Here is a 22,750-nt window from a genome sequence, read left to right on the forward strand (position 1 = left end):
GAATTCTGCTGACACTTTCTCTGACTCAGAAAGAGAGACTACAGGCAAATTAGATTGTAAACGTGTTCAAAGTCTTGTCACTCCACAGTGCCGCTTTCTCTGAAGTGAGCGAAGAGTCTCGCAGGCTTAAATTCTGCTTTACTCCACCTCCCAATATTACAGGTTTGATGTTTGGCCTTTCCATCAAATACAAAGTTTTAAAACTTAAATCCAGTGTTTCTGCTCCCTAAAGCCCCCAATATGCAAGTACAACACATCAGGCAAAGCAGCATTTGCTTCGGAGCACTAGAATAAACATCACTTTTTATGAATAAACATTCTCTGTTGGATGTTAAACCACAATTTGCTGTGCTTGTGTGAACTGTGAGTTACACTCAAAAAGTTTGGAGGTCAAATATAAATGGACTTAGGTGAGAACGTTGATTATAAAGCAAAAACATTTACGTAACATGTTTTTCTTGCAGCTTGCAGCTTCTACTTTTTTGAAATTCCTCTCCCACAACCTCTTGCTGCAGATACACAGTACTGTATGTTAACGTTTTTGGTTTCAAATCAAAATCTTTTGGTTGTGTGTCAATTAAATAAATTAAACTGTATTTGTATAGCCCAAAATCTCAAATCACAAATTTGCCTCAGAGGGCTTTACAATATGTACAGCATATGACAACGTCTGTCCCGGAACCCTCACATCAAAGGCGTTGATCTATCGGTTTGAAATCTGATGAATTATAATAAGGTCACGGTACTAAGGTAAAAAGAAAATTAGTTTTTAAGTTTTAAATCTAGGCGTGTGTCACTGCTTTCACTCACCTGTGATGTTCCCTCACAAGTTAATTGCTTTTCCGATGCTTTGTGCGCCAATTTGTGGCTCACACAGAGTTGTTTTTAATCTCTGTCACAGTCTGGATAATCTGCATATGCAGGTTTTTTCTTTTCACATTCAGTCTCACAGACTCCTCTGGGTAAAGTAGATGATGATATAAACAACCCAGTCACCAGAAAAAAAACGTTGGCATTGGTTTCTGCAAACCACATGATAGGCTGAATGTCCATGTTTCTGAATCAAAAATATGTTTCATAAATACATTTCATATCAGCCTCAGATCACCCTTCCGCATTGGCTTCACTTTTCAGAAGCGAAGGTTTCCGCCTGTATAAAATACAAAGAAAAAGAGCATGTGTACTACAAATGTTTGTTAAGAACAAATTGCCTGCTCATGTTTAAGTGTGATTTTTCCTTTTTTTTGATTTTGTATTGCCTCAAAGCACATATTCAATACACAAATCTTTAAAAACACAAAAAACATTAGCATGGTCATCTAGAACATGAGTTGATGCAAAGCTAAGTTTAAAAGCTTCTCTCGACTGCATACTGAAGTTAATAGGATGATGGCATTGTTATGGATTAGAATGTGGTCAGCAGCCAAGGAGTCGCCATTTCAAATTGTGTTTACTCAGTGTTTAAATTTAGAGTGAGGTACATTACTTAATTATCATCTTGTACACATTTTCCTCTGCTCTTGGGCTGGTAACAGCTGCAGGCCATTAGGCATGGGCAGTAGTATGGCTCTTTCTGTTAAGTGAGATAGACTGTTCAAGTTAGTCCTCAGTTATTGATTCTTCCAGTAGTTTAAAACTAAAGTTTAAGCTCTCATAAATAGAAGAGATCCACAGTGACCAATATTTTCCCGTGTTTGCTTTTGTCCTGTTCCAAAGGCCTCAAAGGCTGATATTTATTTAATTGAATTATTCTTCAAACTTGCCGACATTTCTCTGGTGTTTCAAAGCAACGGCTCCAGTATGCTCCGCTACATACCAAAAGTAAGAGGTTTTTCTTTTTTTTAATTCTCTATAGGAAATGCATTTTTGGATGAATGGAATACAAATGAGTATTGCATGATTTATCTTCACTAACCCTCTTTCCTGCTCATACCACTTATCAAGAGGACATGTGTGGTGAAGAATGACAAACGTAGGAGGACCCGCATCTGGACAAGACCTTGGAGGTGTGCCACAAGTGGGTGGGAGAACAATGATACATTCCAGCGAGATTCTTCTGCATGCCCTCAGCTGTGTTGTGTTAAGGAGATTCAGTGAAATATCGCATCTTCTGTCTTGCTATGCCTTCCTCCACTAAATCACTAAATTAATTCCCTTTGTCCATTTTCTATTTATTTCTGCCTTTGCCTCTGTCATTTTGCCAAAGGCAAAATGAATAAAAGATGGGAGACAGGTGAAAGGATGAGCAGAAATGATTTAACAGGCAGGTGATAATGGTGCAGGAATAAGGCGCAATACCAACGAGGAATACATGTGATCAACAGGGTCACTTGGGATCTTGAGAAGAGATCCTATTTCCTTTGAGAAGAAGTATTGTAGGGCAGATATATCATCTAATATTAGCTTGTTGCAGATTTATATTTCCACAACAAGTAATAAGCAATTGTGGTACAGAAATGTATTCTTATGTTTTTCTTTATTTCATGTCATTTTGAAATAATGTTGCCATATCTGTAGTTCGTCCAGACTAAAATGTTGCAACATCTCCCCCATGGATCGGCAAACATGTTGTACAAACATTTATCATTCCCAGACTCTGTATCCTAAAGACGTTGGTGATGCCCTGACTTTCCCTCAAGCGCCACCATGAGCTTGACAGCTTTGAAATGTTTCAACGACTGTATGGATTGCCATGATATTTGGCGCAGACAGTCACATCCCCTCAAAATGAATCGAAGTAACGCTGGTAATCCCCCGACTTTGTCTTTAGTGTTAATGTGGTGGGAAATGTAGCGTGCTAACATGCTAAAATGAGATGGTGAACATGGTAAATATTATAACAATTTGACGTTAGCAGATTAGCTTGGTCATTATGGGCATGTTAGCATGCTGAGGTTAGCATTTAGCTCAGAGCGTTACTGTGCTTAAGTGCAGCCTCATAGAGTCTTGTTCATCTCTGCTAAGTACATATCAAGGTCACAATTGTATAAAACAACACATTTAGTATTAATGTGTTTTATGTTTTATTAAGTTTATTTTGGATCAGACTTTTTTTCTCAAATAATCTATTAATAATTAATATCAATATTGTTTGCTTTTTTTTTATGTTGGAGTGCTCACAGACGACAAATACAGACCTGTGATCAGGAGTTATACAGTGACTGGACATTATTTCTTTTTAAAAGCTCCCCAGCCGAAAAGGAAGGGGAGCTAGATATGGATTAGAATCACGAATAGTACAGCATAATCCTCGCCAAGGGGTGAAAGCTGAGAGATTGATGGAAACTGAAATCAGCTTCTCATCCCTCCCAGGTCATTAAAGTATGACTTTGGGTGCACTTTTGTGCCAAGGTTACCACATGTGACACAGGCACCTCACCAGTCTGCACTGAGACTGAACTGATCCGGCTTGTTTAACATTCCATAGAAAGCTCAGGGAGTGATTCAGAGCCTGAAGACAATTAAAGCCTGATGGGGTTTCAGAGGGAGGCCACCTCAGTTTCAACCAGCATCACATAACGAAAGTAAACACTTGCAATTGCAGTAATTAGCGTTGGTTAAGCCTCCGCTTTGCTACACTTGAAAAATGTTTGACATCGGAGGAGAGTTTTTATGCAAGACTGCCATCTAGAGTTCAAATCCTCTTTCCCTCTTATGTCAGTCTGTATTTGTGTTCATTGAATGACAGCGTTAAGAAAAAGTGACCCTGTATAAGCCTCCATTTCCAGTCTTTTTTACACCCTTCCCAGCGCTGACATGGCCTGGATCAGTGATGCTTCTAGGAGTCGATGAGGTTCAGCTGCTGTGAACCTACCTTGTCAATATCAGTCAGTCTTGAATACCAGAGGAGCCTTGAGCGGCAGTTCGTGGCTTACTGTAATCATTCGCCTCCCTCAGCTGAAAAGGAAAAACGGTGCTCAAAGCTGCTGGTTTCACCTAGAGCAACCCAAAAAAATAGGATCAGCCATGCTTTATGACTAAGCAAATACAAGGCTCCATTTGGGAGACATGCAGCGGCACCTGTTTGTGGTTGTCAATTATTACAGTATATCTATATTTCATCACTCCTCATTTACTTCATAATTATCCTGCTTCAGGTTCTCTTCTGCTGCTATTCGTCATTTAAAGCCTTATATAATCCATTGTGATAAATTACGTGACCTATTCATGGTGAGCTAAGATGGAAGGGAAGCTATCCTGGAGTGTCCCTTCATCGTCCCTCTGAAACTAAAATGAAAGCACAAAAATGTCTGCATTGTTTTTTGATCAAGATTAAATCATGAGCCGTTTACATAAACGGTGTGGCAGCTTGATATGAAAGGTAATGAAAGTGGGGGAGCCAGATTGCCTGAGAGAAAACGCTTCAGTCACAAAGCCAATGGAAGCTAACATGCGTTTCTGTATACCAATATGGGTTGCTTCTACAATAGAAGCCAAAACATTACATAAAATTAAGAAAACGCCATTGCAACCAGTGAAATAGATGGAGCGAGCAAATGAAATGAAAAGCAGAGAGCCAATAACAGCCTCCATCTTTGTCTGACATCGGGGCTCTTAATATCTGCCCTCCAGCATGGCTGAGAGACTCAGGCCGACGTAACTTTCTACTCATCTATTTATCCGTACACAGCATCACAGGGTAGATTTGATCATTTAACTTGTTGCTGGACTCATTTGACATTCACATCACGTTCTGATAGAGCGAATGCTGAGACCTTGTGAGGTGGCCTTGCTTTTGTAATCTAGACTGTATGTCTCCCTTAACAAGAAATGAGTAATGACTAGACCTTAGCCTTTGCTCTGCATATTTCTCGGGTTGCTCGTTGGTGCAGGGGGTTATCTAACGTCAGCAACATTTGGAATAAGTAGAAGTAGGGTTGTATTCTGATTTCCTTTTTTAAGCTGAGAAGACTTTGCTGTCTCTGAATACAACTGATCCTAAAATGTATCTTGGTTGAAAGAGCAGCAATGATTTATTTTCATCTCCAAGAGGTCTTCAGTTAAGGTGAGAGGAATCGTTAAAAAGAAAAATTGGGAAAGGTAGAGAGAGAATAGCCTCACAGTTGTTGGAGGCAATGTCTGACAGTATGAGATGATGGAACTGGCCTAAAGGAAAGCGATATTAAACTTGAGTTACTGTTATTTAAACTTTTTTAGATCCAAAACCTCACGCCCTCATGTGTGTGTGTCTGCTGGTGTGTCTATACAACCTCAATTTCCCACGTGTCAGTGATTATGTGCCCAGCCGTGCTCACAATTTAATCCACAAAACACACAATTACAAGAGTGACAGAAGTTAATGAACAGTGTTGTGCTCCACTGAAGGACTCCCAAGGGTAGATCTGTTAAGCATTAACAGCAATCAAAGAGGTTTTTTTTTCGTATATCCCATCAAGTGAACGGAGGTGTGGTAAAATGTAGCGATGTTATGATCGTCCAATATAGCATAAAGTGATGAATGGAGTTTCAATCAAACTTATAATACAGTACCTCGCTTTCAGGCAATATTCAGTTTGATGACTGGACTGCAAGGTATGAAGGTATTGACAGTTAAATAACTGACAGTGTTGTACAGCATTACTCAGTAATGCTAATGTTAGCCACTGGTAACCCTAAGAATTGGCTGATTTTTGTTCAGAGTTGGATGGTGTGTGAACCTCGCAGCTTCACTCTGAGGATGCACCTTCCGGAGAGCTGTGTGCAGTCACCATGGCTAACCTTGAGCCGTTGGTGGTCAGTAAATTCCCGCCAAAGTTTAGACAAGCTGCTTGTTAAACCTGCAGTGTTTAATATTTCTAAATGGGCTAAATATTGATGATATGATGTGTGGGTTTTTTGAATGCACCTTTGACAGAGCTGTACTGTGTAATTAAGTAAAAGAACTCTTAACATAATTTTGCTGTTGTGTAAATAGTGATCTAATAATGTGAGTTATTGAATACACTTGTAAAGTAGCGTGCCCAACGATGGTAACTGAGCATGTGAAAGCAAAAAGGTCCTCTATTGGTTCAGTTAAGTGGATACTGCTGGTAGTCTGTTGACTTGTGGACTATAGCCTTGAGTTCTGACACCATCTTGTTTTTTTTGGAACCAGATGTGAGACAAGAGGGTGGAGCTTAGTATAATAGAACGCCAAATAAGACATTTTTAGGCAACCAAAATGTTACAATTAACTTCAAGAACTGAAAATACACGATGAAAGGGTAAAAGCTCTGAGATGAAAACACAACATAGCAACAAATCTGTCACACGGTAGCCATTCATGTCTGATAGACTTCTATACAATTGGACTTTTTTACCTCCAAGTATCATGCAACAAATACATTCTCATTTTGATCTATGCAGCAGTCTGCGTTAGCTTTGTGCGGATGCCCAAACGTGATTCACCACAACCACGAGAGGTCCTTGAGCACACAGTCGTAAATAAGAACAAAAATTATAAGGGTGATGGGTCCAGCAGTATGCAAGATTAGCTGTGGACAGACAGACAGACAGAGAGATGCACACACACTCACACACACATATATACACACATTCTCGTTCAAGGATTGTGTCTTGACGGAGATAATGAAACAGGAGGGAATAGCATGTTAATTAACTGTATCTTTTTTCAAGTTATATTTTGTTAAGAATACTACATTTATTAATTAATTCTTTGGCAAAATTGACAGAAATAATTGCCTTATTTTCCTGCACTTTGTCTTGCGTCTTATTTTCCTGTTGAGAAGTAGCAACAGTAAAAGCCTTGTTAATTGCCTTTCTTATTTCTTCTGACATTTAAGGATCACGCTGAGAGAAATCCATCACAAAGGAAACAGATATATCCAATTCTGCATCCATAATGCATTGCAGCTGTAAAAGGTCATGTTGAGGAGCATGACATGCTTTATCTCGACTGGAAACTGTCGCTCCTTGGTCTGGGCAAGTTTTCTGTAAAATGCTGGAGGTCTTTTGGGGAAATATAGAAAGTCAATAACTGAGGCAGATTTGGTGGATAAAACATAAACACGGTGTATATTACGCCACCTTATCACAAGCACCTCTGGATTACTATGGACATCCCTGATTTATGATATTTATTTTATGGACCTAATTACAGTAAAGTCTTGGTGTAGGTTGTGCTATTCGATCCCCATATTACAGAATGATAATGTGTGGAGCCAGACCTGGTATAGGGCTGTGGAGATCTATAGGACTTCCACTTTTATTATCCCATAAATACTACAGTTTTGCACTTACAATATTTTAATGTCAGGTGATAACCCACCTTATGCATGTATTTTATTGCTAGTCATCTATGCTTTGGAAAGATTACACAGAGAGGTGGCCTGAATCATGTCACAGCTGGACTCTCACCCTCCAGCTGCTTCACCAGGGACTCATCATCAGCGATGGAGCAAAACTGCTCCCCAGCTGCCTGCCTACTCCTGGGTGTACCAGTCCACAAAATCACTGCTAAGCACTGCTGAGGCTGCCAGCAAGCATGCATTATTGATTTACATTGAAAACTGTTAACAAGAAAGAGTGTGGGCCTGTTCCACCAGTAGATCATGGCATCAAAGTTGTCAGGTTCACAGGTTCAATTTCCTCCGGGGCTACTGCTGGATGTTTTTATTTTTATTATGTATTGATAACATTGCATTTTAAACTCTCTCTTGCAGAAACGCATATAAACACTGATTACATGGTAAATAGTACCTTGTAACAAACTAGAATGTGCTTATACAATTTTAAATTCAAGTGTCCATTCAATGTGTTAAAATTACGTGTCGCCACCATGGTTTTAATTAAGAAAACCAAACCACTTAAGGTTTAGGAACAACATCATGGACATAAAATAACTATGTAAACTAAGTACATAAAAACATCACAAACATAACCTCACAATAACACCAGTGTCCTAGTTGAAGTTCTGTGTTTGTTTGACCCCACACCGTTGCAGTCCACCGTAGCCTTTGATCTGCCAGAGTTTCCTGCATCCTGTATGCGTCGAGCATAACCCCGGACATGGTTGGTGTGGCATGGGGCTTCTCTTCCTCCAGTTGATCGCGAACCCCCAACTTGCTTCGGCGTAAAATTGAATTGGGCCATGTGGAACTTGGTCTATTCTCTGGACTTGGCCATGGCAACGAGGTCGTGGAGATAAAAGAAGACCCTCACACCAATGAGATATTCTCGTGGGAGGGTTTGCGGTGGAGCATTGGCAGCTTGGGCGCGGACCTTGACGGTGTCGAATTTTGGGCAGAGCTTGGCAGGCCGGGCAAGGCTGGTGGCCGCTGGACACCGCTCTCTGCATGGTCTGCGCCGAGCAGTCAGTGGGCAAATCAGGTTCAATGAAGGATGGCGGAAAGTGATGTGTGCTGCCGTATACACTGTGGGGTATGTACATTTTCAGGTAAGCATAATGATTGACAAACATACACACTTGTGATTGGAGGAAAGTATTACCCATAAAGTCCAGTAGAGGGCAGAGCCTGTGGGATTTAGAAGCCTATAGATAAGTTTCACTTACAGTTCCCTGTAAGAAAATAAATGAAATAGCATAGGCCTACATTTAAACAGATATTGATTTATTTTCAGGTGGGCCTTTCTTCGAGATGGCTAAAATATGTTTTGCTGCTACCCTACAGCAGTGCATCGCATAGCGTCTGTGCTGGTACTTCAGTCTGTTTCTACATACTGGGGGCGTGCTGACCACCGTTTACTGTAGGTAATAGTACTTCACACAGTCCCACTTCATAACACCCAACATATCCCTTTAATGTGTTTGATAGTGCTTTATAAGACAGTTGTGATTATATTTTATATATAATTACACATAAACAAATCTTAAAAAAGCATTTATTAATTGTTTGTAAAATTAATCAGTTATAAAGGCTTATTAGTAGACTATTACAGGAGTTTTAGTGATTGAGAAATGCATTGATAAGCACTGAATATGTGCTTATATATAACTACATAATAGTGTGTTATAATATGTTGCACTGTTTACAAATGCTAAAGGGGGGTTGAAATAAAGTTTTTATTTATTGTGCTTGTTTCATCACTATACTCTACAAAGTACTTGACAATGACAGACATTTTTTTTGTGCATGCAAATTACCATTTATAATATCAATTATTTTACATTATGCAAAATCATGGTGTTTTGTTGTGACCTCTTTTTTGTTAACAATCTAAATCACTTATTTCATCAAATTGGGGGAGATGCAAAGGCCTTGGATTAGTGAATTATTTTCCCTGGGAGTAAATACGCTTTTTATTTTAGCTTCATCCATCTTGTTGAGAACTGCATCTGCCTTTTCTCAGTCTCTGCTTTCCCAGATGGTAGACAACCAGTCTGCTGACTGAGCTAATTCAGAGTAACACTATAGTGATTGTCTCTGCAAAGGGAGTCCCTTCAAGCCTTGCATTACAATGGCATGTTACAACATCTTAAGCTCCGTCCCTGTTATCCAGCAGAGGCATATTGTCTTGGATGTAGAGGCTGGAACAAGAATGCTGGCAGTGAGACCTGGCTGGTACATCTGCTTTTTTGGACTGTACAGACTGTTAATTAGTAATTACCAGCTCATTGTTGCCTGGAGGACTCTAGCCAAAAACAGAAGAATTAGCTATGTGGAGCAGTGCAGGTGTAGCCTGTCAAGGGACTGTATGGTATGTACGTATAGTGGCCAACCATGTAAAACTCACTTTTGAGCCTCCCCTATTTAGCAAATGTTCCTCTTAAAACTTTTATAAAGAGTAAAATAACCTTGTAATATGTGTTGTTATACAGCATCCGCATCACAAAACAATCTATATGATTTCCATTGCTGACTCATGGAGTAAACCACCCCCTGATTTTCAGCCAGTGGCTGCTGTAAGATATACTTCCTCTGCCTGTTGAAATTGCACAACATATGTCTGTTGCCAAGTAAATGTTAGTTATTTATCATTAATAGAAAACCTAACTCCAACTAAATTGAATTAAGATGAGGTGCTGATTCAGGTATCGATTATCACATTATTACTTTAAATCCAGAGAGAAAAGGTGCTCTCTGTCTCCAGACTATAATCGTGAAGCTACATCTAGTGGTGAGAAGGAAGACATGCAACAAACAATGAAATTAGATTAAGATTTACTTCATGTCAAATTAAATCTAAGAGATGCAGGGTGGTTATACTGTGTCCAAAAATACATGTTTCCGGGTCTGTCCTTAATAAATAATACATTTATAAAACTGTAGTATAAAAGTGCGAGGTTGTTTGATGAATTCCTGTGTTCAGTTCAAGCCCCTTCTAAAGTGTCCAAAAGACACCTCCCCTCACTGTATATGAAAATGAAAGTTCAGAATTTCCATATCTTTTCTAGTAGATGCATTTAGCTACGGCCTGATTAGTGTTGAAATACTAAATTGGGTTCTACATCCTAAAATTGTAATACTTTTAAATGCTTTCAAAAACATGATGCCATCAAACTAATATAATAATATAACAACAACACGTTTGTTTCCAGGTATGTTTAGGACTAAAGGACTGGCTGTGGACAGGTGTTTTAAAGCCAGATTATCTAATGTCAGTTTGTGAGCAAACACACTGCCACACCTTGATAACTGTAACCATCAGGCCTTCAGGAGACACATCTTTCAACATTTGCACAGTATAGCATTCACTGAGTTAAAAACAAGATTGTGGCTTTTGTTTTAAAAAAGAAACTTCACAAAAGCCCCATCATGTTTGTCTGTAAAATGTGTCTATAGCCAAGGCTCACTTTGCGCACGGCCCCTGGTAAAATGATGGAAGATAGTATTGTACCGCACACCAAGAAACCAAGAAGCTGTTTAGTACCCGCAAGCACTCAGTGCATTATTTATGAAAACTAGCACTTTGGTTTGGAGTCGAAAGCTCCTTCGCTGTGCGTGCCACTCATGTGAAAAGGCCAGACTGTGGTTCTCTAACGCATCGGTTATTCATTTCTCTGCAGAATCTTCATCTGACGTGGCAGATGCTGAGATCCTTTTACGTCTCCGAGCACATTTTCACCTCTGCGAGGAGACAGAGGAAGACTCGGGCGGTTCACAGTGCCGGTTTTAAACCATTTGATCATAGAAATAGACCCATTCATAGCTGAGCATTTCAAAACTAAATTGTGATCATCAGATTTAAATATCTTGTAGTTTGTCTTGTTATTTATATATAATGTAACATTATAATGTATTAACCTTTATTAAAGGCTATGATATTTGATTTGGATAGCCATTGATTTATAGATAACGCATTTACAATAGTCAATTATTATTACCAATGCTTGCTAATTTGCACAACAGAATCTAATTAATTCCATTGGCCACAGCTGTGTCCACCTTGCTGTGATAAATGGTCTGCCTGATGTAGAAGTGTTGGTGTTAGTATTAGTAAGTAAGCATATAGTCAACAAAGCTCCTTGCTTTCAGTTTTACAGTCGTGATGGATTTCTTTCTAAATGCAGGTGAGCTTTTAGTGAACTATAAAGATTTTGAATTGGACCTGGAAAAAGCAACCAATCTCTTGACTGAAGTTGGGATCCGCATGAGAATGCAGTGTGTGTGTCAGCCTCTCCATATGCTTCCCCTTCCCTTCATTATTCAGCTATAACAAGCACTACCTCCCATACATTACAGTATAGCCCACATCATTTGTCAGAAGACGCAGACATCCATGGTGCAATTAAGCCGCACCTGTGCAAACTGTGCAACAGCAGGTTTGTAAGGACTGTTGACTTGGAGGCTTACCATTATGTAAACAGTAGAAATAGGCCTGCAGAGATCCTGCAGCTTGGTTTGGCACCAGTGCATGCTGTCATGTAGCCTACTTAAGGGAGAGGCCATTGTTGTTTGTAGACTAAGACACTGAGGGCATAAACGTAATACAATGTGTTGAGTAAAGTTGTCAAAATAGCACACAACCCTTTGCGATTTCCATTTAGTTTAATTATATATTTCTTTGTCAGGGACATCCAGCCCAGAGTTGAAGGCTGGAAGACACATTACATCTGTTAGGCAGATGTTTTTAAAGTCACCCAGTAATGCTCATCCCAAAGCTGGTGTTATATTGATAAATGAACCCACGGACACTGCATTTTGTCTTTTTGTATGAAGAAAAAGCTCATACGAACACCGTTGCATTCTTCCTCGCCATGATCGTAAGCCGGCATGCGTAACAGTCGTACCCTGAAAACATATCGGGTATTGTTGTTGCATTACAATTTGATGGAAACCATGAGCAGACCAAGTACCATATTTGATGCCACTAAGGTGGATAAAACATGATAAAGTGCCTTCTAGAGTACCGTTCCAGTGGTGAAAATGTAATGCAGTGCACTAATGGGAGCCTTTAAATGGAGAAATCGTGATGCAGTTCACTAATGGGAACCCTTAAATGGAGAAAACGTTAAGCAGTGTACTAATGGGAGCCTTTAAATGGATAAAACATCATGCAGTGCACTAATGGGAGCCTTTAAATGGATAAAACGTCATGCAGTGCACTAATGGGAGACCTTAAATGGAGAAAGTATGATGCAGTGGATTGTACATGCTAAAAAAACTCCATGCATGCCAGTGTCCCACCACATGCAGCTGATGCCCTTCATATTTTTCACCCCTGGCCCTCAGGCAGCCTGAGTCCGCCACTGAGGTAGGCGTACCGTCGCCCTCTGGTGAGCTACACTATTCTCATTACACGCTCGACCCGCATTTACATCTGCAATGACTTTCAAACACAGCAACGCCTCCCCCGCTTAATATCTAATCCAACGAAGAGAGGTCTCAGTTGTTGTAGTGTCTTCGTGCACACGATGGTGGGGAGGTTCTTTGTTTGCTAGCTTTGACGGTAACGCGCCTGCGTGCTCGCGCTCTTTCATTATTTCACAGGTGCGCTCAGCAGCTCGGGAGGACACACTGCAGGTAGAGGTCGAGCCTCCGCCTTATCGTGAATAATGTTACCGAAAGTAGAACAAATGTCGAGAATGTCTTGCTCTTTGTCGCTAAATTAATGCCGGGCAGCTTTGAGTATTTACCGCAAAGTATCTAACAACAGTTTTTGGGGAGTTTAATAAAGACTTCGTCTGCGCGGAAAAAAATGGCCAATACATCCAACCTGTGTTGTTTGTGAAAGCAGCGTTAATAAAGCAGGTTCTTATTTAATTACTCCATATACATGTAGAAGGTGCCTGCAGCGTCCAAACTGCTATCTATCCAACGTTATCGGGAGCAACAGGTGGCGGTTTCTTTGTTCGTTTTTAAAGTAACGTGAGCTTCATTAATCCCCTCTCTTTGCACAGCAGCAGCAGTAGGATGATATATGGCAGATGCTACAGCAGAGAGCACAATCAACATGGAGGACTTTTTCAAAACGGTGAACTTCACACAACGTTTTGTCTGTTGGCTGTCTCGTCATATCCAGTAGCCTAATGTGTTGTATGTGTATATTTGTAGGTGGGGGAGGTGACGAGCCTCATTGAAAAAATCTCCTGCCAAGCAGAAGAGGTGGAGGGACGACACGGCGCTATTGTTTCCACTGCAAGCCAAGACAAGAGTAAGTAGAGAGCACCGTCATGGCGCTGATGCGCTCTCAGAGATCTACCCTTCCTCCAGGGCGCACAGCACTGAACAGACAAACAGAGCAACACACACACACACACACACAACATGGTGTAGAAAAAGATAAATGTATCATGTTTTGGGTCAAGACATAGATATATATAGCTACACCATGATACTAATGTTACATTAAGAACAGGCCAGACCGAATGACTGAAAGTAAAAACATATCCAACATGTGGCTGCAGGTGCTCTAGTCACCATTGCATGTTAATAATTAATGATTGCATACAAAACCCGACCATTCTTGAATGATAATGCTCTTTGACAATGTACGTCTTAAAGTTAAGGGATCACCAAAGCTGCTGCATTAAAATGAGCCACCTTAAAATGACGCCTTTTAATGAAGTGAACGTATTCTGTTCTTAGGAAAACAAGACAACCTGGAGCTGCTCAACGATGAGACCAAGAAGAACGCCAACTTGGTCCGAGCCAAGTTAATATGTAAGGGGTGCTGTGTTTTTTTTTTTTTTTGTCTTTGCAAAATGTGCTTTTGTACAGTAGATATTGGTTTGTCTCATGCTGTAGTAACACGTAACACAACTAGAGCAAAGTTATTATGGCTGCGTGGTTGTGTAGGCTGTCGTTGGTGTTTGATACAATGAGGAAGAGCTGTGTAGCTGTAGCACATCACTCTTCCTCAAATTCTGGAACTGCATTGTTCACAACATGGCATTTGACTTGCAAATGGTTAGAAAAGGAAGGCTGCTGTAGTCCACTCTAATCTGTGAGTTAACCAACATGTTTTCTACGATTGCATGCGCAGAGTGGTGGAACAGTGGGGCAGAGTTTGAATTTCACCTCTAAATCGGTACTGTGCTTGTTTGCGTATTTGATCTGTGTACTTTCAGCAATGCAGCAGAACCTTCCTGTGGAGGAGAACGGTGAAAGAGCCTCAGCAATTCAGCGTATTCAGAAGAACCAGGTCTGGCAGCACTTTTATCTCCTGTAACAAGCCAGGTGCATAAAGACGGCCAGCTCATTCATTACAAAGAAGCCTCGATCTTTAGGCACCTGCCAAAAAAAATCCCACCTGTGATAATGGTCTGTTTTCATTTTCATGAATCAATAATCCCATTTTTTATTTTTATTTTTTTTTCCTCTGGACTGCCTTTCACCAGCACTCCCACCTGACTCGGTGCTTTGCTGAAGCCATGAGGGGCTACCATAAGGCACAGATCTCCTTCAGAGAGAAATGCAAAGCACAGATCCAGAGACAGCTGGAGATTGGTGAGCTGCCAAAAAACAAATGACACTAGAACATGAGCCCATGTCCCCGCCCCCCCCCCCCGCTCTGCTCAGTGTGTAAATGGTCTTCGTTTCATACACCAGGATCATGCCAGTACAGTTGATGTGGGGGTTTCTATAATAATAGCTCCTCAGATAGTCAGAGATGTTATGATGTAGGACGGTAATGTTATTTCTTCTTCCCAATTAAATCATTACTATGAGTAAGAAGCTCAGCATTCAATTTTAATTATCTTTCAAACTACATTTTTCTCTTCAGTTTACACACAGGTTGCGGTTTACATCTACAGTAGACTTATTTGAGTTAGGAGAAAGTGGTATCGCAGTAGAGAAGAGTAGAGGTGTAATAGCGCCATCCTGTGGTGAACACCTAAAAATACACTTCTTCACAGTTCACAACACTAAAAAGTCTAGAGTGATTGTGATTCATTTAAGCATGCACTTTTGTTTTATAATTATTATTATGATGATACAAGAGCATGTTAAACTAACCTGGACTCATCAGCTTTGTCACTATTTCAGTGGATAAAGTGACAACGGATGAAGAGTTGGAGGAGATGCTGCACCGTGACCATCTTACCATCTTCATATCTGATGTTAGTGGAATTTCCTTCGATTCTGGCCGACAAAAATGGCAACGCAATAGTTACTAATATCTACCGTAGCTTTATTTTTGCTGTGGATCACTTCGACATGCAGTTAGAATGTAATGTGAAGCTACTCGGATGATGATTATATAAACAGCAGGTGTACTTTTCCTGTTACAGATCAACTCTGACGCTCTGATTTCCAGCCAGGCTCTGAGTGAGATCGAGTCTCGTCATCAGGACATCATCTGCCTCGAGTCCAGCATCAAAGGGCTGCACGAGATATTTGCCGACACCGCCATGCTGTTGGAGATTCAGGTAAGATGGCTGCCTTGTGTTGAAACATTCATGACTAATATAAAGGAATGTACCGATGTCACAACCTGACTGGTGTTGATTGTGCTTTTCTTCCATCAGGGAGACTTGATCAACAATATAGAAAAGAACGTGACGAGTGCAGCAGAGTATGTAGACGTGTCCAAAGCACAAACCTACGATGCAGTCGCATACAAGAAAAACCCGTACAAGTTAGCATCTCTCCCGAGCTTCTTCAAGTCTTTCAAGAGGAAAACCTAAAACTGCCACTGATCAAAACGCCTCCGATTCAAACCACGTCTGAGCTCCCGAACCTGTCTGAACATTGACTGCACCAAACATCCTGGTCTACATCAAAGCCTGCGCTCGATGGAGCACGCTTTTCATCCGATTTTTCGGTACAGTGCCTGTCTGCCAACTCGAAGGATAATGAGGTCGTCGTTAATTTAAGTGTGCACTGCTGTGAAAATGATGTGACAAGATGCTGAGCCAGTTTCTGATGCTACCTGTGGACTGTCAAAAGGACAAATGCAGCATAAAACCTTAAAAAAAACACACTCACTCACTCACAGTTAGCCAGTGTTCCCCTTAGTGGCCAGCAGGTGGCACGACAACATCAGATAGAACTCTGAACCAAGATCACTTAACTTCCCTCCTCTCTGCAGTCCTGCTGAACTCCTGTGTTTTTCTCTGATACTGTGTTTTACCAATGTCGTATTGTTTAATATTCTGAAAGAAATGTCTAATCCCTTGCCTGCCAATCCTGAAATAAACCTATGTGGTGAATGCTACAGTACGTAATGTGTTACTGGTGCTTTATTGTAACATGTGAAAGAGGGAAACGTAATGCTGTGACTACACATACAAGAATCCATCATAATGTGGGATAGACAAACTATAGTCGGAGGTCTAAAAGTCCCTCTATCCCATACGGATGGGTAGGAAAAACTCAACATGAATTGTCCAAGTTTGGCCACTTCAAGCCAAAAGAGCTGCTTCAGTTATATATATATATATATATATATATATATATATATATATATATATATATATATATATATATATATATATATATATATATATATATATATATATATATATATATATATATATATATATATATATATATATATATATATATATATATATATATATATATATATATATATATATATATATATATATATATATATATATATATATATATATATATATATATATATATATATATATATATATATATATATATATAAACTCTCCAGTTCTAATCTTTTTATAGAAATGTCCTCATTCAGTGTTTTGATAATGGTAGTGCAGAGTGCTCTGTAACATCGGACCAAAATGTCAATTGGGGTTTGAGCGTTTGATTTACATAATTTCCATTCCCCATTCAGTGATCCTTTGTGTCCTGCAGATGGAGGCATTATTGAAGCATATGTATTCCTTATGATTCTCCACTCGTTTAGTGTTTTTTATATTGTAATTTGTCACCTGCAGTTTATGTATGATGGATAATTGCTTACAGTTATCATTTTCCTGCGTGGGCCTCAGTGTGATCTGACTGTAGGGGGGGGACGAGGACAGGCAAAAACTCTCAGACAAGCTGCATCATGGGAATGCTGCCAGGATGAACCCAACGACTTGTCTCGTGTGTCTCTCTCTATCTCTCCTTTTCCCCTCCTCTCTACCTGCTGGATAAGGTTTCACAGCACCTCTGCTACTTGCTGAAACTACTGATTTCCAAATGGGAAACAGAAAAAGGAATAATAAGGATGACAATGTAATTTGAAGAAAGAAAGAAAGGGGAGACCGTGATAAGATAAGGAGTGAAATCAAACAGACCCAGGCCTCCATAAAAACATGGCTTCTTTATTGGTTGTGCCAGAGTGGTGAGGTCTTAACATAGCCCTTGACCACAATTTAAAAGGGCCGAGTGATGTGTGGCTGCATAAAATGTGGGGCCGGGGCTGTCTGCTTTGATTGACAGGTCATCTTTCTGTCTGTCATTTAAACAAACGGGGCTAATGTGCTGAAAATGGCCCGTCTCTAAAAGAACCTTCAAACGTTTCCCCAGTTGGAACGGACTACAACGATAGACAAATGCACGGCCGCAAAGGGCTGAAGCACGAAGGGGGAACAGTCTCTTTTTCTGCCTCCTCACAGAGCCTCCAGCGCAGGCTCACTTCTTGGCTTTGCCCTGGGCGGCCACGGCCTCCATGGCCTTCTTTACGGTTTCCTCATCACCAAGGAAAGCCATGGGCTTTATAGGCTTCAGGTTTGCGTCCAGCTCGTACACAATTGGGATTCCTGTTGGCAGGTTCAGCTCCATGATGGCCGCGTCGGACATACCTGGAAAGACGGTCAGATGGATCAGACGGGTAGACATGCAGATCAGCAGACAGAACACAGAGGGAATGTAATTGATACAGCAAAAGGCTGCGCAGACAGGAAGGACACTAGTCTGGCACAATAAAAGGAATCTGCACTGCAGGTTTTCTTTACATCTGATTGTATTTTAATTAATTTTGATCACAGCAATCTGTAATTTATAATCTAAGAAACGTGATGTACTTGTCTCTCTCATCCTTGACACCTACAGTACCATTCCTATCTGACATTTAGGCCCTCTGGCTGTATAACTCCCTTATCCATGTCTGGCCACTCCTTGAAAAAGTACAACCTTTATACATAAAGGTCATGACTGTAATGGGAACCAAGCTCATGACCCTCTGCCCTGTCCCTCAGCTGAGTCCCTGCATGCTATTTTTATGCTCTGTAATCCACAACTGTGTGTGTGTGTGTGCATAGACAAGTGTCTGTGATCATTTAGGCCTTGGCCTTTGCAATGAAACCTGAAAGCTATTTTCAAACCAAAACATTCGGTTAATTTGCAATTTGCCATTTTGTGATGTTGGATTTTATAATGTCAACATTCACCTCTACCTTTCACTGCAGAACCTTTTGTAAGCCTTGTCCTCCTTCAAACCGTAGTACTCACCCTCCAGGTGCTTGACGATGCCACGGAGGCTGTTGCCGTGTGCAGCGATAATAACGTTCTTCCCCAACTTGATTTCTGGCGCGATGACGTCATTCCAGAAAGGCAGGGCGCGGGCGATAGTGTCCTTCAGTGACTCACACGTGGGGAGCTCACCGGGCTTCAGATTCTTGTAGCGCCGGGACTGGAGTTAGTAAGAACAGTGAAAGGTAGTTTACTCCCACGACAGTTGACAAAGGTTACAGAACTTACTGATAAGACAAACATGGTGGTGCTTGGTGACGTTCTTCTGATTAGTGAGGAAAAAAATCCTACAAATAGATTGCTGACTCCAAATTAGCCCACACCCTTAGCTTCAGTTGTCTCACCTCACTGATGACTTTGTTGTAAGCGTGATCCTTTTCCATGGGCGGAGGTGGGGTGTCAAAAGAGCGGCGCCAGATCTTCACCTGCTCCTCGCCGTGCTTTTCTGCCGTCTCGGCCTTGTTGAGGCCAGTGAGTCCTCCGTAGTGACGCTCGTTCAGGCGCCAGGTACGAATCACGGGCAGCCACATCTGGTCTGTGCCCTCCATGATGGTCCACAGGGTCTTGACGGCGCGTTTCAGCACGGAGGTGTAGCACACATCAAACTTGAGGCCCGCATCTTTGATAGCCAGGGCTCCACGCTTGGCCTCCTCCATCCCCTTCTCACTGAGGTCAGCGTCGAACCAGCCGCAGAAGCGGTTCTCTTGGTTCCAGGCGCTCTCGCCGTGGCGGACGATAACCAAACGGTGGGCAGCAGCCATGTCTACAGCGTGTCTCCTGAGTTTGACTTAAACCACACACAGTTCCCTCAGCCCTTCTAACTTGTGGACACACACACACAACGTCTGACCAACAGTGAGCCCAAGCCTGCATACCACACTCCTTTTTATAGCAGCCTGGATGGTGGCAGTGCATAGCAGACAGGCCTCCTTCACTTTCCACCCGTGAGAGGCCTTCACGCTCTGACTGACATACATGGCCAGCCAATAGAACGAGACCTCTGCCGGGCTGGTGGGACATGCGGCGGGTGGGAAGGCCAGAGTTCAGATATTTAGCCAAAATAGCAACATGACTTTTAAACAGATCTTTGGCACAAAAGTGTAAAAGATCAGAGTTGGCTGCAGAGAGGCGCCTCATTCTGAAACAGTTTTATTCACTGAGAGAGAAACTGTAGCTCATTGCACTTTGAAAATGTCATATGTTTAGTAAATATTTCATTTGTTCACAGGGCACTGTGGTAGGGGGAGATCCATGAGCAACATGTTGCCAAAACACAGCTGAATTAGAAGCTGCATACAGCGTGCACTCATGTGCTTTGCCTTACTTTACATGTGGCTGCCAATGCCCCACAACTTACTGGCTACCACAACGTTCTTTGCCTGCTCTAAACGAATAATAATCATTGTTAATACAATTGAGGTACAGATCAAGAACAGGCGAAAGATGCAAGAAACAGCAAAACAATTAGTGTTTAAAAGTGTTCCAGTTAAAAGGGAAAAGGCTCCTCAAAGAACTTGAACTACATCTTGATCTTTAAGGGTTCGACCTGGTCCAACCTGAGGAATCATATCTTAGCAAATGATCATTAAGTCTCTTAAATCTAAAACAGACAGAGGGAATTATAAAGTGTTATTACTGTCCATGACCTCTCGGCGTAGCTCTCGTATCAGTTTTACATGCAACATGTCACACTGTGTGGTGCAACAATGAGGAAGCCTGGCTTTTTGTTTTTCTTCTCAAAGGAGTTACATTTTAGTAAGGCACTGTTAGATGTACATATACAGCTGCTACAACTTATACAGTGGTACATATGCTGTGCAAGGGCTCCCCTGTCTCAGCATCACCACAACATATTTTAAGTATACTCAATGTTTCAAGTTTTTTCTGAGTCTGGAGTTGAGAAACGTCGAGTGTTCCACCCTATACTGGAAACATTATACACCGCTGAGACATATAATCGAAGCCAAATATTCTGCAGTATCGTTCATGAAATTGAATGTCGGGAAGCACTCAGACGTACAGGGTTCGGATGCGCAGTGCTGATGAAGCTTGGAAACTATAAGCCACAGAGCCAACGCTGTCAGGCAAAGTCAACGTCTCCTGACACGGCCAATCAAATTATGTTCCATATATATAGAAAAAAAAAGAGAGAGATACAATCGTCCAAAAATATGATATTGATGGAGTTCCAGGCGTGACGCCAGACTGCCTGATGTGAGCCTGATGAGGAGGTAGGTTATTGTATTGCACAAAGTAGGAACTAACAAGGAATGATGCTGCAGGAAAAACACTGGATGTGCCTTTTTGCAGCTGGGTCACTCTGGTTCTCTGGTGAATTGACGTTTACAAAATGAATATGAAAACAGAGTTTTCAATGCTAGAATGACAGATAATTAATATCAAGCTCTGCTGCTATAGGTTTTGGTTCTATGGCACATTTACTGTTCAACCCCTGCAGCAACCATATTGCAGCAACAAAGAGCTGGTAAACCTAGTTGTAGGCTACCAGCAAAGCAACCCGCTGACAGATGAAGCTGTTGTGTAGAAGAAGTGGCTGTTGAACATACTGCGCTCAAACATCTAGCAGTATGATATTCATATATTTTCTTTAAGAGTCGTTGGAGACCAGATAGGTGGAGTACAGAGAAGGAGAGTTAACATTTGACTTGTATTTGCAGGAATAAATCCTAATATGAGCTCACTCTGTCAAACTGTTGAAGCAGAGTTTGGGTTCTCAGTAGGCCAGGCCTACCACGTTACACTGGATTCTGGTGAAATGTATCAAGCTGAGGAACTTCCCCCTTTACGGCATGTACACCAGGCTAAGCACTGAAGGCAAGCGATGAAACGGATTGCACTGAACGGCTTCGGGCCAAAATACATCTCTGATCTGCTGCTACCTTATGAACCATCCCGACCCCTGAGGTCGTCTGGGACCGGTCTACTTTCTGTTCCCAGAGTCAGAACTAAACATGGAGAAGCAGCGTTCAGTTTTTCTGCTCCACACATCTGGAACAAAGTCCCAGAAAGCTGCAGGTCTGCTGAGACCCTCAGCTCCTTTAAATCAAGATTGAAGATTTGTCTGTTTGCTGCTTGAACCAGATTTAAGGATATTAATCAATTCCCTGCATTTCTGTATTTTACTACTGTATTTTATTTCTTACACTGCTTTTTAGTGTTTTAATGGCTGTTTTTAATGTTTCAATCAATGTTCTTCATTGTTTTTAAATCTCATTTTCTTTTGCCTCACGTTTTGATGCTTTTAATGGTTTTAATGTGAAGCACTTTGAATTGCCTTGTTGTTGAAATGTGCTGTACAAATAAACTTGCCTTGCCACTGCAGCTGCTAAATAAATTGAATTAAAGCAAATTTGGCCAACAGACAGTATCGTTAATGATGGTGGCTGTGTATGTCAGCTTGTTATACAAAGCACCCCTAGTGGTCATACGGGGATAAATAATGTGCCTATGAAGTGTCGATAAATACTATTTAAAAATAAATATAAAGCTATTCAACTTCACCACTATTGCCACCAAGCATGTGACAAACCCAGTGAATCAGTGACCCTCAACAACTGCAGTGCCTGTAACTGCCACCATGTAACTTAACAGTAACACAGGTTGCTGAATTATGTGATGCTGTCACCATGTATAGATGCCTGGAGTTACTGGGAATTTTAAATCTAATAATTTGATACTTAGACTAAGGCTGGGCTTTTATGTTAATCAGCTTCACCGGCAGATCAATCTAGAAATATTAAGTTTTAGAAACTTAGTTCGGGAACAAGGACCACGCCCCGAACATAACTAATTTCCTCCGCACAAATGATTTAATCACAACTGACCCATTGACTTCCTCCCCCTCCCCTACATCCCACAACTCTCATCCCTTCCTCCCTCAACCACGTTTTGCTCCCAAAGTCCATCCCTCTGACTTCGACATGCAAACCACCATTGGAAAC

The 22,750-nt window shown here is 41.1% G+C and overlaps 2 protein-coding genes across 2 annotated transcripts; one reads left to right on the forward strand and one right to left on the reverse strand.

Annotated features, from left to right (window-relative positions):
- The first annotated feature begins 13,320 nt into the window (after positions 1 to 13,320).
- On the forward strand, positions 13,321 to 16,030 carry LOC142935496 (syntaxin-2-like). Its single transcript, XM_076079889.1, has 8 exons — positions 13,321 to 13,374; positions 13,455 to 13,554; positions 13,989 to 14,063; positions 14,471 to 14,544; positions 14,741 to 14,849; positions 15,390 to 15,463; positions 15,635 to 15,772; positions 15,872 to 16,030. The coding sequence occupies exons 1-8, from the start codon at positions 13,321 to 13,323 to the stop codon at positions 16,028 to 16,030; spliced, it is 783 nt and encodes a 260-aa protein (XP_075936004.1).
- Positions 16,031 to 17,661: 1,631 nt separating this feature from the next.
- pgam2 (phosphoglycerate mutase 2 (muscle)) lies at positions 17,662 to 19,621 on the reverse strand. Its single transcript, XM_076079844.1, has 3 exons — positions 19,133 to 19,621; positions 18,768 to 18,948; positions 17,662 to 18,118 (listed from the first exon to the last, which is right to left on the reverse strand). The coding sequence occupies exons 1-3, from the start codon at positions 19,547 to 19,549 to the stop codon at positions 17,949 to 17,951; spliced, it is 768 nt and encodes a 255-aa protein (XP_075935959.1). The 5' UTR covers positions 19,550 to 19,621; the 3' UTR covers positions 17,662 to 17,948.
- Between the last annotated feature and the right edge of the window lie 3,129 nt (positions 19,622 to 22,750).

Source organism: Anarhichas minor, unplaced genomic scaffold (genome assembly GCF_050575085.1).
Source record: "Anarhichas minor isolate MPS153535 unplaced genomic scaffold, ASM5057508v1 ptg000073l, whole genome shotgun sequence".
Classification (NCBI taxonomy): Eukaryota; Metazoa; Chordata; class Actinopteri; order Perciformes; family Anarhichadidae; genus Anarhichas; species Anarhichas minor.